Source organism: Uloborus diversus, chromosome 3 (genome assembly GCF_026930045.1).
Source record: "Uloborus diversus isolate 005 chromosome 3, Udiv.v.3.1, whole genome shotgun sequence".
NCBI lineage: Eukaryota > Metazoa > Arthropoda > Arachnida > Araneae > Uloboridae > Uloborus > Uloborus diversus.
This window is the reverse complement of record NC_072733.1, coordinates 207,793,518-207,809,115: the sequence shown is the minus strand read 5'-3', so window position 1 is coordinate 207,809,115 and position 15,598 is coordinate 207,793,518. Positions and strand designations below refer to the sequence as shown.

Sequence of the window (15,598 nt, the reverse complement as noted above, 5' to 3'; positions counted from 1 at the left end):
TTTTGATCATTTGAAAAATAGTATTCTTACTAAGCTCTCCTGAAATGTTACATGTTAAAATAATGAACTTAAATTTAGCTGTTTTATTAGAAATAATAATAATCTACTTTTAGGAAAGAAATATTTAACAGGTTCTCATATCCGTGTTTTCCAAATTCTATCGAATTGCATTTTGTGTCAAGTATTCTTTACGCGGGTGATAAAAGTTTAATTGTTTCAAATATTCTTAAATACATAGTTGATGAGAGAAAGGAGTTGATTTATGTATCAACCGAAATATTACTCAAAATGATTCAAATAAAGTATTATCAGTTTTAGCCATAAATTTGGCATCGAGAAAATTTAGTTGAGATGTTGACTACGACAGTTAAAACATTAATGCTTTTATTAATTATTTGGAGACACTCCAATTTCGGAGAGGTTTGAAGGGATCTTTTACGCGAAAATGCTTACTTTTTTTGCTCAAAATTTTCTTATAGTTGGGATTATCAGTACTATTTTTCTTCATTTTCTTCAGAAAGTGCCCCGCTAACTAGCAGATACGGTTAGCTGAACCTCTAATTCACGCAGTTTGTAAAATTATATATTCAATAACGCAAAATCTGATTTTACTTCTTTGATACACTAATATTTAACTCTAGATCTGTAATACTAACATGCTTCTAACAGAAAAAATGTACCTACTTTTAACTTTTAAGTAAGAGTTAAAAATAGTCTCGCATTCTCTATAAAACAATCATCCATTAAAAGTTGGGTAAAAATCAAATATGATGCTGAAATTGCTGTGTTCTGCTGATTGTTTTAAAAAGTTGAAATTTTTAACTGTACTGAATGAAAATGAAATATATAGTTTCATTGACATAAATGTATTCTATCATATTTATGCTCTCAAACAACAATGGGAAAAATTGTTTAAATGGATATTGGCTATATCTCTTAGAATGATATCTGTTTCGCTGTTCCGAAACATTTACTCTTACATTGTGTGCGTTACATTAGAAATGTAATATACAGGTGTCCCTCGTATAACACGGTTAATTCGTTCCGTGTAGTACCGACACCGTGTTATACGAGACTTTCTTAAAAATAACATTTTTCTCATTTTTAATACTTAAGATGTATCGTGTTATATCGAAACCATGTTATACGAGACTTAGAAATAATGTAAATCAAGGGATGTGTATGGTTATTATATCTAAACCAAGTTTCATAAAAACAAATTAAAAACTTATTAGAGTTATCAACCATTAACAAAATGTAGTAAACAAAAATGAAATTCCTTCTTTTATAACCATGATGTATTAAATTCAAGTTTCGTACCGTGCAATATTGAAACCGTGTTATACGAGACTTTCTTAAAAATAACATTTTTCTCACTTTTAATACTTAAGCTGTATCGTGTTATATCGAAACCGTGTTATACGAGACTTAGAAATAATGTAAATCAAGGGATGTGTACCGTGTTATATGGTTATTATATCGAAACCAAGTTTCATAACAACAAATTAAAAACTTATTAGAGTTATCAACCATTAACAAAATGTAGTAAACAAAAATGAAATTCCTTCTTTTATAACCATGATGTATTAAATTCAAGTTTCGTACCGTGCAATATTGAAACCGTGTTATACGAGACTTTCTTAAAAATAACATTTTTCTCATTTTTAATACTTAAGCTGTATCGTGTTATATCGAAACCGTGTTATACAAGACTTAGAAATAATGTAAATCAAGGAATGTGTACCGTGTTATATGGTTACCAAGTTTCATAAAAACAAATATCGAAACCAAGTTTCATAAAAACAAATTAAAAACTTATTAGAGTTATCAACCATTAACGGAATGTAGTAAACAAAAATGAAATTCCTACTTTTATAAATATAAGATTCGAGTTTTATCAAAACCATGAAGTATTAAATTCAAGTTTCGTACCGTGCAATATTGAAATCGTGTTATAATAATCGCAAATTTGGTACCATGTAATATCGAAACCGTGTTGTAGAAGTACCGTGTTAGACGAGGTACTCCTGTATATTAAAATACTGATAGCAAAAATTTAAGATCACAAGAAATGGTTTCCAACGTTTAAGAAAATAAGAAAGTAGATTTGTGTTGCATACGATAAACTTTTTTTTTTTTTGAGCAATCACGATTGCTTATTGTTCTCATTTGACTGTTTTTGGCGTTACGCTGATTTTTCCCACCGCCACCCTCCGCACCATCACCGTGGACCGGCTGGCTCCTCACGATGCTGCTCCTATAGCGAAAGCCGTCTCCAGGTTGCATCCATGTCCTACACACACGCGCATACATACACAACTACACACACACGCACGCACACACAGACACAAACACACACACACACACACACAAACACATACACACACATACAAACACTTACACACACGCATACATACAGACACCCACACATACACACACACATACACAACTACCCACACATTCATGCATGCACACAGACACAAACACATATGCCTACACACACATACACATACCCCCCACACACATTCATACACACACATACACATAACCCGTACACACAAACACACACGCCTACATACACACACTCGTGATTGCGAAAAACATAATTTGAATTCAAGATGTCAAAATTCAAATTAATTTTTTTTTTTAAATTCATGTAGTGCTCCTTTAACGACGCTTTTCAAAACGAAGAGAATAGCGAAGAAAACGACAGCGGAAATGAAAATCCTTCCGGAAAATGTTGCCATCCATGCGGCATGGGATACGACCCGTTTTCCCGCCCTCTCCAAAGGGAGATCTTGGCGCGGAAGCCGTCGTCGTTTTCCGCGGCGAAGTTGCCCTTTCGGAGCCGCGGGAAAGAGCGACTTTCACCGTTGCCATCCCGAGTAAAACGATGAAATTGTTGCTCGCAACGTAAAGCACATAAACATCATTTACAACTGCATATTTTGTTACAGTGAGTAACTAATGCTACCAATATCTCACAAATACGAATGGAAAACCAATCGAAAAGCGATGTACGATTCATTTCAGATAGTAATCGCAATTATTTTTATCGCAAAGCTAATTAATTGGTTTCTAGGTTCCCGTAAGAGCAATTAAATGACCGAATAATATGTCAAATTATTTTAACCGTTCTCGGGTAAAACTTTTGGAAGCATTGTCGCCTAAGTGAAGTTTGTCTTCATTAAAACACAACGTTTCTCATATAATGTAAGAAAAATGAATTTAAAAATCATACTTTTTTGTAAGTATTACTTAAAACTCAATTCGTATCATTAATATTTTGGCTAAAAGTGGATTTAAAAGATCGGATGAAACTTTAAGTTTAAAATAATTCATATCTGCGAAGTAGGAATTTATTTCGAGCTCATGGGAGTCATGAAAAAAGAAATAAATTTTGATGCCAAGCTTGACACTTTCGAGGGGGGGGGGGGGAGTTATAAAAATTCTTTTTCTTTCAATCACAAAATCATTCATCGCAATGCAGTAAACTGATGCTTCCATTGCTAGTTTCACAGCGTTAACATTTCTAATGCTGAAAAAAAACACATTTACTACAAAAGTTGAAGTATTGCAAATAAAAACGAAAAATAGTTGAGCGTTCACCGATATCTTTTCCCAAGAATTTCTAAACTTCAACGTATTGAATCGGACCTAATAAGTTTAAAAAAAAAATACTTAACATATCATCATAGCGCATAATATTAGAAAATAAATTCGAGTTAAATTGTATTTACTATCTGTGGGGCAGGTGTATTTGTTTCAATTTCGTGAGAATTATGAAGAAATAAACTAAAAATTTTGATGTCACGTTTGTAATGTTCGATGATAATAATAAAATTGAAAAGGATTTTCACTTCAATCACAAAATCATTGATGTTCGCAACGCTGCAAGTCGTTAGTTTCACCGCGTTAACATTACTCAAACTGAAAAAAACACATTTACAGTCAAAGTTGATCGTTAAAATTCTACGAACAAAGAAGATAAATGGGAGCGTTAAACGATGTCTTTGAGCAAGACATTCAAAAATTTAACAATGAATTGGATCTAATAAGTTTAAAAAAGGCAATTAATTCACCATATTTTGTAGCATACTTCAAAATGAATTCGATTGAGATTGTATTTACACACATCTGTGGCGCAGGTATATTTGTTTCAATTTCGTGAGAACTAAGAAGAAATAAACTAAAAATTTTGATGTCATGTTTGTCATGTTCGATGATAATAATAAAATTGAAAAGGATTTTCCCTTCAATCACAAAATCATTGATCTTCGCAACGCTGCAAGTCGTTAGTTTCACCGCGTTAACATTACTCAAACTGAAAAAACACATTTACAGTCAAAGTTGATCGTTAAAATTCTACGAACATAGAAGATAAATGGGAGAGTTAAACGATGTCTTTCAGCAAGACATTCAAAAATTTAACAATGAATTGGATCTAATAAGTTTAAAAAAGGCAATTCACCATATTTTGTCGCATACTTCAAAATGAATTCGATTGAGATTGTTTTAGTTCTTATTATTCAGTTATTTAAATTTATCAAAATGAAAGATGTAAATGGATTAAATTTTTGCGGGAAAAGCAGGACAAGGGGTCATTGTTTTAAGCTATTTAAATCTCAGGCTAACTTGGAAATCAGGAAAAAACTACTACTTTAGCAGGGTCGTGGGCACTTGGAATAGCTTACCGGAAGAGGCGGTAATGAGCAAGGGAGTGGATAGCTTTAAGAGGGCCATTGATCTTCATTGGGGACTAATTAATTGACTAGGACCAGCCTAGCTGGGCCCAGAGCCTGTTGCTGGTCGTCACATTTGTATTTGTATTTACACACATCTGTGGGGTAGGTATTTGTTTTAAATTCGTGAGAATTTCGCGGGGAAAAAAAGGAAATTTTATTCTTACGTTAAACATTTACAAAAAAAGAAAAAATATTTCTACTTCAATCCTAAAATTATTGATCTTCGCAAAGCAGTGAACTTGTGTTTCCATATTCAGTAAATTACCGCCCATTAGACAGGGCTGAAAGTTTGTTTCGCACTCTTGGCTTCCTTAAGAGGTTTTCCATCTCCAGCTCAGTCACTTTCCTATGCCGGGCTGATGAGTGCTAATAAGCACGAAACTGCAGTCCTCGGCTGGAATAGACTGAGCTGGCGGTGTATTTCACGTACTGCGTTTCCATGTTTCCATTGCTAGTTTTACTGCGTTAACATTACTAATACTGAAAAACCACATTTATAGTAAAAGTGGAACGTTAAAAGTTTTGCAAACATTGAAGAGAAGTAAATGAGCATTGTTCGATGTTTCAGCTGGACATTCAAAGCTTAACCATTACGAGTAGGACTTACAAAGTTAAAAAAAAATTCGACATTTCACCGTTTCGTTTAATATTTGAAAATTAATTCGATTTCTATTGTATTCACTCATATCTGTAGTATGTTTCGTTCTCGTGAGGAATTTGCGAAAAAGTGACATACTGTAATGTAACGTTTCACATGCACGAAAAATAAATAAGTAATTTAAATTAAAATAATTTCTAATTCACTCACAAGATCATTAATCTTCGCAACGGAGTCAACTTACGTACCCTTTGCTGATTTCACCGCGTTAACGTTACTAATGCCGGAAAAACCTATTTACAGCAAAAGCGGAACGTTGGAAGTTCAGCGGGCACTAAGAAAACTTTGAGCGTTAATCAATGTTTTTTAAACAAGAAATATATAAATTTAACAAAACTTAACGGAACTAAGTTACGAAAGGCAACTTTACCTATCATCATTTATTTCACCTAATACTTGAAAATGATTTTTTTTTTAAATTCATGCTAAACAGTTTTACATAATTTCATCAATAATTCAGTACTTAATAATCTCTTGCCTCAAGTCTAATTTAGTCATAAACAGCAGTTGTTTTATATGATTATCTGTAAGCATATAGTTCGGGTTGACCTTTAAATTTCACTCTACTAAAGATGGGTATAGGATACTTTTTGGAAAAATAAATAAAGTGTTTAAAAATAGCGTTAAGTGTTTCAGTAAAAAAAGTGCTAACCACTTTTACTTCAACAACATTTTTTCGAATGCCAGTCAGATACATTTTAGTTTTTAGTTCGAAAGCTATAATGAATATTTTGTGACTATATAGCCAGTATTTCCAGCCAGTACTGCTTCAAGCGCTGAAACTTGTTCCACAATCAAACTACATTGGTTTTGATTATTTCATATTACCCAACATTTAGTTTAGAAAACTATATTTGCAAATGTTTTCTACAAAATTGTTAATATTTTTGAGTTTCTAGATGCAATCAAAACTTACGCGCTTATTTATTCTACATGGGTTCAGGGATGGGGAATTTCATGACTAAGTCGCCACTGCCCGCTGATGTTATTGCCGAACGGATTATCTTTCAAGTTCATCAATTTAACAAACAATTTTTTTAATAAAGAGTTTGCATCGAGATATAAATCTCAACATTTTTTATTTTGCAGTATTAAACAAAAATAGCAGTGTTTAACCATGTGGATTAATAAAAAAGAAACATTATATATTTATTTATAAAAAACTTTTATAGAATTATTTATTTCTTTTCATTTTAGAACTTTTTTGCTATCGGATAATTTTATATAATAAACTAGCTGTACCCGAAGCGTGTTGCTACGCCAACAAAAAAATACATCATTATACTGATTTTCATGACAATCGGTTGAACGGGGCGGAAGTTGCTACTCTGCAGTGCCACCTGGTGGCGAGTGGCTGCAATGAGCATATTATGCACCTTCTCCGTGGAAAAATACATATATATAGCAATTTTCATAATAATCGGTCCAGGTATCAAGTGAAGCCGTGACTATACTCAAATTTTGTACTCACGCAGTTTGCAAGATCAATCAATCGCTAAAAATATCAAATAGAAAAAGTTTTAAATCCCCCCCGTTGCATGAAAAGCCATAAAACAATAAAGAAAGAATTTATTTGTTCAAACTCCAAAAAAAATGGCAACAGCTAACTTTTTATCAATGAGATCTTTTACGCGAATTAATTTCTGCAGCCGATAATTTTATTCGTATTTATCCAATGGATTGTGACTTAAATTGGAATAAAAAAAGAACTATCGATCGGATTTTTTTCGAACTGGTCTATAAACATTCCCAGTACCAAAAATAACAAACGGTGAAAGTTTCAGCCAAATCTGCCGGGTAGTTTTTGAGTTCATGGATGACATACAGACAAACATTCATTTTTATATATATAGATGTTTCTATTAGTCTTGATTTTCATAACGCAGTTTGAAAATTTTTAATTTAAATATAAAGAGCAACCTAATTTCTCTTTGCATCGTACTTGAGTAAATTTAAATCAAGAAAAAAAGGAATTTGATTTTAGATTTTGCCTAGGGGAAATTTTTTTACGACTTTTTTTCATGTTTTTTTGGAGCCTTCTTTGCTGTGGGCACTTGGCCATTGAAATCCAGATTCTAATAACGCGCACGAAAATATATATGCATTTGTACTTTTTTTTTATATTTTTTAAATGATTTGTAAATAAAAAAGAAATGCTTTTGATTCACCTTCCAATGACGTATTATGCTTTTCATTAAGATTGTCAATTATGCATTGTGTGTTGTTGGTCGGTTAAAAATATCCTTGAATGGTTAGATTTATCAAAAGTCGCCCCTGTATTGGGTTCCTTGTACTCCCTAAAAGAGTGAATGTTATATTATTAAATATAAAGGGTGTCCCAAAATTAACGCAAGATTTGAATTTGGCACCATTTTTTCCATAAATTGTTGGCAGCCATGAAAAAAGAACAATTTGACAGTTGAGAGTTTAGGGTTAGTAAAAATGGGGTGTTATTGTACCATACAGCTAGAGAGAGTGAAACATTTCAATTACTGCATAAGGCATTTCCTAGTCGCGTACTCTCTCATTTCGGTCATCAGAATTGGCACCCTAGATCGTGTGATTTAACATTTTTAAATTTCTTCTTATGGGGTTATTTGAATTCAAAGGTCTATGTCAACAAGCCCACAACCACCCGTGCATTACCGTGTTGCGATACCGAGCGCCAATAACAGTAACTGCTTGACCAGCCTCAACTTTCATTATTTTTGAAACAATTGTTCAATAATGAAAGCGCGTTATTTTATAGTATAACGCTCCATTTTTGATTACCCTAAACTCTCAGCTGTCAAATTGTTCTTTTTTCAGGGTTGCCAACCATTTATTGCAAAAATGGCGGCAAATTCAAATCTTGCGTTAATTTTGGGACACTCGTTATAAGCATTTATAGCGCTGTTTTTTTTATCAATTGTTTTTATGCCTTATTAAAATGTTTTACAAACTACTTATAACAAACAGTTCAAATACAAAATGGCAATGCAATAAAAAAATTGAATGTTTTTTTTCAGAATTAATTAAGTATTAAAAAAACTAGACAAACACAATAGATTAAGATTGCTTTTAATGTCTGAATTGTTCAGTTTAATGGTACTTTTTTTTTCTGCCCTTCTTCTGTTATCCTTTTGTTAACACAATAAATCAATGTTATTCATAATATTAGTGCTATTGAATCCGTTTTGCCCCAAGTAATCATCTATACGCCTCATTCATTCCTAATGTTCTTCATAAGTTGTTATGAGTTTGGGGTTTGCTGAATATTTCAACACATTGCATGCCCGGAAAATGTTTTCTGCTACTCAATTTTGCAATAAATTAGAAATGCGTACCAAGTAAAAAAGTTTTAATATATTAAACTTTCATAAAATGTCACAAATGAGAAAATATAACATTACCTTTTATTTATTTTGGCAGAACAGTAATTTAGACAGGTACTGCTTCAATTGTAAAATTGAATCTTATAACTATCCTTCCGTTACTGTTGAAAAAATTTCATTTCGTTGTTAATTACACTTTTAATGAATAATTAAGTTTCGGAAACTCCGCGAGAATGAAAAACCGCGGAAGCGAAAAGCATATCTCAATACGAGAGTTAAGCAGTTTGCTATTGTGCTGAAACAATCAATAAAAATTCAATGTTGAGTTCGCAAAAGGAAAGAAAACAATAGATACATTTTTCAGTGTTATAAGGAGCCCTTTTCCATTTCAACGGATAACGGATGATTGAGAGAGAGAAAGATCGAAGTGATTTTCATTCTAATTCTGGAGGAAAAGACATCAATGGAAAGTACGGAGGATTTACCAACAAACGAGGGGATTCGAAACCAAATGAATCAAGCCTATAAAGACCACGAAATATTAAAATCAGGAAGAAAAACATAAATCAAATTTCAAAAATACTAATAAAAAAAAATTGCAACATAAAATAAAAAAGAGCACGAAAAAAATTATTTATACTGAACATGCAGACCATCGTCGTAAGTCATAGTAAAGAACAATTGATCTTCACATAAATCTCGATTCAATAGTTGAGATAAGTTTTGTTAATTTGAATTGGAAAATAATCGCTTTAATACCACCCCTCAAGTACATAAATCGAAGTTGTAGTTGCACACCATCCCAGCATTTTCTCGAGCGCTGAACGTGGTGCAGATCAAAGGAATATTAAAGGAGCTCATGTAGGAAGCCATCATTTTTGGATCTGCAGAAACGTTCCTTATTTTCAGACTGCGATCAAATTTAAAGATGCGTCGAGCTCAGGGCGGTCATTCCAGCTTGCGAGATCGAGATTCTCGCTCACGTCATCGGTTGTGACGTAGAAATATCGCAAAGTAGTATTCTAATCTACTGGAACTTAGCCGCAAGCTACGTTCGAGTAGATTAAAATGCTACTTTGTGACAGTTCTACTTCACAACCGATCACGTAAGCGAAAATCTCGATCTCGCAAGCTGAGCAGCTTGGAATGACCACCCTGTACTGCCACTCCATTTAAAAATCAAAATAACCTATGTCTTTGATTAGAAAAACTGAGGGTTAGTATGATTTGCAGTTAGTGACTACATAAAACTCAGTAGACATAAATAAGTTGCATTAAACGCACAATACCATTCTCTTCATTCGTAAAAAAGTACTCGCCATGGATGAAAAAACCGAGCTTAAGCTGGTTTTCCTCATTCTTCTTTTTTTCAAAGCAAGAATCGACGAATGAATGATATAATCAATTCTTCTTGAACGCAGAAATGGTTTGTTTCCACAAGCTAGTTGTCCTTAAAATAGAGATATTTTCGTGTCACTCAATTTTCTTTATAGAAAGTATTTCTACAGAAGAAATACAGCAATCTACATGAGAGTTTCTCAAACTGTGTTAGTTTTGGTGGTTTGTGACGTTTTTCTCTCTATTTATTAGATGATTGCTTTCGAAGATAAGTAAACACTAAAAAAATGTGTAAAGTTACCAGTACAAATGGGTTTAACTATACGCGAATTCTGAAGTGTGTAGTATCATTCTTTAGAAAAACTCAAATTGTTGGTGGAACCCTTCACTATGGTTTCAGTAGAATTCAAAGCGCACGTACGTTAATGATCGGAATCAGTGCAGAGAATGTAAAATCGTATTAGGGAAACGAAAATCGGCTTTTGTGGCCAAGCAGTAAAAGCTCTTGCTTTACGATCTGTCTGTGAGATTCGTGTTGTGGGTTCGGACACCACTCAGGTTATTTTCCCTCTTAGTGCTACAAAAATGTCACATTTTCATATTAAAATAAATAAATAATTGGTGTAAAATAATTGATTGGTGGTGCTTGTGTAAAAGCATGAACTTTAATAAATATTGAATAAACGAATAACTAAAAGCAAGAGCTGTAAAGAAGGGTTTCTAGGATGATTTTTTTAATACCGTTACAACAAAATTTCAAGTAAATTTGCTTTTAAGAAAAATGGTGGCAGTAGCGTAAGGCGTTTAAGCTCTTTCTGCTCTTTTAACTAAGTAAAGCAATGTTTCATTACTAAAACACTCTGAATACAGCAGAATCTCGCTCAAATGAAATTTTATAGAAATCAGTTTTCTAATTTTAATAATTTTTTTGATGATTTCTCTGCATTACAACATAAGTATGTAACTTATCTTAAATGAAAAAAAAGCAGTTATTAATAATTGATACAGTACTTAATGTAGCTTTCCGATGAACTTTTATCATTGTACTTATAGTTCAAGGTATTTCCGGGATGTTCATTTGAAATGAAAATGCTGCGAACAATTCGATTCTTAGTAAATTTCATGAACTTTGCAATACATTTTCTTCTCCAACAGGTGGTAGGTGTGAGCATTGAGATAAGATTTATAGTTGGAATTAATAACTTTTGATACGTTTAAGTAAAAACGCTTTTATTGATAGATGCAATTCTTGAAATAATAATAATAAAAAAAAGCATAAAAGAATTGTTATGGATCTACGTTTTCTTTCAGATTTTTTGAGGGTTTAACCAAAGACTAGTACAGAAACCCAGTAAATGAGTTCAACACATAATCTTGTAATCCCGAACAAAATTAAAATTTTTCGTTCAATGAACATATTGGATTTTTGTTTTAAACTAAAGTTTCATTGAGATTTATTCTTAATTTACATTTCTTTTATATTCATCTTTTGTTTTATACTCTCTGTTTATTATTCCTTTTTTTCATTGCTTCCGGGTTTCTTTTCTTTTTCTTCACTTTTTAAAAATTGTTTCCACTTTTACATTCGTTTTCTTTTTGGCATTGTACAGAAATAAGTTACCGTTTCCAATTGAGGTAGTGAGAAGCAAAGAGATGCAAGTGGCAAAATTAAAAATTTGGAGATAACCAGTACAAATGTAGGTGAACAACTTCTCTGTCCTGGGGAAAGTGGTAGTATTAGTAGCCCTGGTAGGTGCTGCTGTAGAGCATGATTTAGAAAAAAAAATCAATGAAAGCCTATCTAGGAGCTAATCTTTAAACGCGTTGTACTCAAAACTTGAAAATGTCCACTTGCATCCCTTTGCTTCTCACTGCCTCAATTCATCTCAAAACAAAACTTTTGAAACCTTATAAACAAAAAGAAATAACTGAACACTCGGGTGTGATCATGCTTCTGTAGGATTTCTCTACACAATTTTAAAGAGTGATTATCAAAAATAGATTTGTGTATATTTTTTGACTCACTTTTAGACCTGCCCTAAAAAGGGATGCCAGAAAAATTCTTAATCTGTTGTGTCTACTGTTGAGTAAAAGCCTTTTTTCCATATGCAGCGGCCGGCCTTCCACCGTATAAAGTATATCCTGTTCACGAAGGTGTCCTAACAGAAAAGCGAAAGCAACGCCGTATCCGAACCACTTTTACTAGCGCCCAACTCAAGGAGCTGGAGAAAGCCTTTCAAGAAACACATTATCCAGACATCTACACGAGAGAAGAAATCGCGATGCGAACAGACCTCACAGAAGCCAGGGTACAGGTATGTGCTTTTTACTTCAACCACGCCATCTTATTTATCACTCAACAATGAAGGGCCTCATTACTAAAAGGTGTTTGCCCTCCAAAAATGGGTGTGTGTGCGAAAATTTGCTATTATTTGAGTTTCTTGACATTGAATAAAAATTCTTAGTTATCGGCATTGAAAGGGAAACAATTTTTTTGGGGGGCTGTCAGTTAAATTGATCGTGCTTTAGTATAGTTTTATTTTTTAGAAATTTTTGTTCTGAATAATTATTCCATTTACGGAGGGAGGGGAGGTGAGAAAAAAGCATGCAAAGTAGAAGGTACGGTTAGGAAATAAAGGGTGTCCCAAAATTAACGCAAGATTTGAATTGGCAGCCATTTTTGCATTAAATGGTTGGCAACCCTGAAAAAAGAACAATTTGACAGCTGAGAGTTTAGGGTAATCAAAAATGGAGCGTTATACGATACAATAACGCGTTTTCATTATTGAACAATTGTTTCAAAAATAATGAAAGTTGAGGCTGGTCAAGCAGTTACTGTTATTGGCGCTCGGTATCGCAACTCGGTAATGCACGGGTGGTTGTGGGCTTGTTGACATAGACCTTTGAATTCAAATAACCCCATAAGAAGAAATTTAAAATTGTTAAATCACACGATCTAGGGTGCCAATTCTGATGACCGAAATGAGAGAGTACGCTACCAGGAAATGCCTTATGCAGTAATTGAAATGTTTCACTCTCTCTAGCTATATGGTACAATAACACCCCATTTTTACTAACCCTAAACTCTCAACAGTCAAATTGTTCTTTTTTCATGGCTGCCAACAATTTATGGAAAAAAGGGTGGCAAATTCAAATCTTTCGTTAATTTTGGGACACCCTTTAATAGTTGGTATACTGTGCAGTTGGAAGCGAAGGAAAAAATTCTTTATTTTCCTTACCGAGAACAAGGTTCAAATGTTCACGAAACAGCCCACCAAACGTGAAGTATTTTTTCATAGCATATAAGCATAAACAGAATATTTAATATATTTATCTGAAATAAAACTCCCAAGAAGTACTTTAATCAATTAGTATCCTAGATGTTTACAGCTACCTTTTATTTCCTCGAATAAAAGTTCGACAACTAAATCGATTCAAGATTGGTTTTCATTCTCTCACCATTCGTCGTAACAAGCCTTTTAACTTTCCAAAAAATGCTTTCCACCTCTTTTTTCACACAAAAAGCGATTCGTATCGTCACATTTCGTTCGTGCAGATGCTTTTCTTAATCCAGTAAAGAAGAGTGTTCTGATTACTCAAACACCCTAACTAAAAATTCCCCTCTCCCCGCACGTGAGGGGGGCAGGGATCCCGGGAACATTCCCAAGTTTTGTATAGTAATCGAATTAAGAGTGTAGAGCTTCCGGGAGCCCTGCTTAATCACCGATCGGACACGGCGGTTCGGCGGTTCTAACGAGATCCCCCCTCCCTCCCCCCCGCAGCGGTGCTTTTTCAGCCGTTTAAACTCGGGCTGATTTCGGACCGCGGTTGTGGTGCCGTGGCAAGTGGTGCGTGGAGTCGAACGTAATTGGGCGCGCTGGTTAATGAAATGGATCAGAACGCTACCTGTGACATTGGAATAATAAGGCCTTTAATGACGGGAACTGGTTAGCATTACAGTGCTCGCAGCGGATCAACATGTTTCACTTCTCTGTCTGGGGAGCTCACTTTCCAACTCAAATGCCGAGTCAATGCATTCTCTTCGTCAGACGGAGTGGAAAGGACGCAATCTTACAAAAAGCGTTAGTGTTACCGTGTCGTAACACATTTTCTACTTAACTCTCAGCCAATTGTCTACTAAGAATATAAAAAGTTGATGACGTTCTTCTAAGAAAATCGTGAATTCAAAAATATTTATTTGAGAGACTATTTACACTATTTCCATCTTTCTAATTAAACTTCTTTCAATAAAAATGACCAAATTCTTTACATGTCTCCTTCATCTTAAGAAACAAAATCTTATTCCATTTTTTACACTGTTGCCACAATTTAAAAGTAAATTTTTCCTGCCTCGAGGCGGAAAGGATGATTATTACTTGGTTTCAAGGCTTATCTCTATCATGTAGTGTTAACCAAAAATGCGGAATTAATTTTTCACCTCCTGTTTAACTAATGTGTGTACCCATAATAAACTATAAAACTACCTCTAACCAGTTGATGCCTTTCTAAGGTTGAAAAGTATATTATATCAATGTTTAAATATGAAATAATTAATCCACTCTCCTCCCAAAAAGAATGCACTGTAAGAAACTTCAGAAACGTCAAATTATTTCCGAGCAACAATTCCTGCAAAAATCAAGTCTTTTGGCGAAAAAGTTTTCTAAATTGCTACAAGTTGCCCGAATGCAGACTTCTTACTGCAGTGAAAAGTATTTTTAACAACCAGTGTCAAAATATACTTAGCGTTTTCATTAAGTGCTTCGCCTTTTTATCAATCAAGGGCCGTCCATATTGACTGAGCCCCAAATGAGGGCGAAATGCAGTCTCTGGATACTGAAGCTTTGCATGACTGGCAGGGAAAATAACGTGTTTGGTATTTGCTTGCGATTCTGCATAAGCTTCGACCATATTTGTTGAAATAAGGAGCTTTAATGGAAATTCAGGATGGTGGCAAGCTATTATTATAAACATATGTAAGTTTTGTTGGAAGATCCCTGCTTCATTCCAAAAACGTGGCAAACTTTAATTGGGAAAGTTTCGGATTTTTTTTTTTTTTTTTTTTTTTTTTTTCAGGCTTAAGAATATTAGCCGCCCATTATTCTGAATTTAGTTTTACAATATAGAGTTGAAAGTTAAATATTTTCAATTTGCCTAAAGGCTTGAATAAATTTATTTTCATTAATAAGTTTTATCCCAAATGGTTATTTTAATATAACAATAATGGATTAAAAAGAGTTCAGATCCAAATACCCCATTTCCTTTTCACGCAATGATTAAAATGGAAGTAAATTTAGAAAGGAAGATCAAGAACTACCTAATTATAATTAATTAATTTTTCTAAGTTAAGAGTATAAAAACCATAACGAACAAGCAGCATTGGACCATTGCAAAACTGAGCTATTTAGCCTCGCGGTTTTGCATTTCTAAGGCATTTCGTTGGAAGTAAAATGTATGTCGATAAAAAGAAGGGCCGCTGTTTATTCTCATTCGGAACCAATATGGTGGTAACTGGTTGAGAATTAAAGTAAAGGTGTGAAGACTTA

The 15,598-nt window shown here is 33.7% G+C and overlaps 2 protein-coding genes across 3 annotated transcripts in view; one reads left to right on the top strand and one right to left on the bottom strand.

Annotated features, from left to right (window-relative positions):
* The window catches only part of LOC129218538 (paired mesoderm homeobox protein 2A-like), a 104,099-nt gene that overhangs the window by 22,673 nt on the left and 65,828 nt on the right, over positions 1 to 15,598 (top strand). The window contains exon 2 of the mRNA XM_054852832.1: positions 12,168 to 12,370. Within this exon, the coding sequence (XP_054708807.1) occupies positions 12,168 to 12,370 (203 nt within the window). The remainder of the gene's footprint in view (positions 1 to 12,167; positions 12,371 to 15,598) is intronic.
* The window catches only part of LOC129218539 (protein SREK1IP1-like), a 145,741-nt gene that overhangs the window by 113,159 nt on the left and 16,984 nt on the right, over positions 1 to 15,598 (bottom strand). The window lies entirely within an intron of this gene.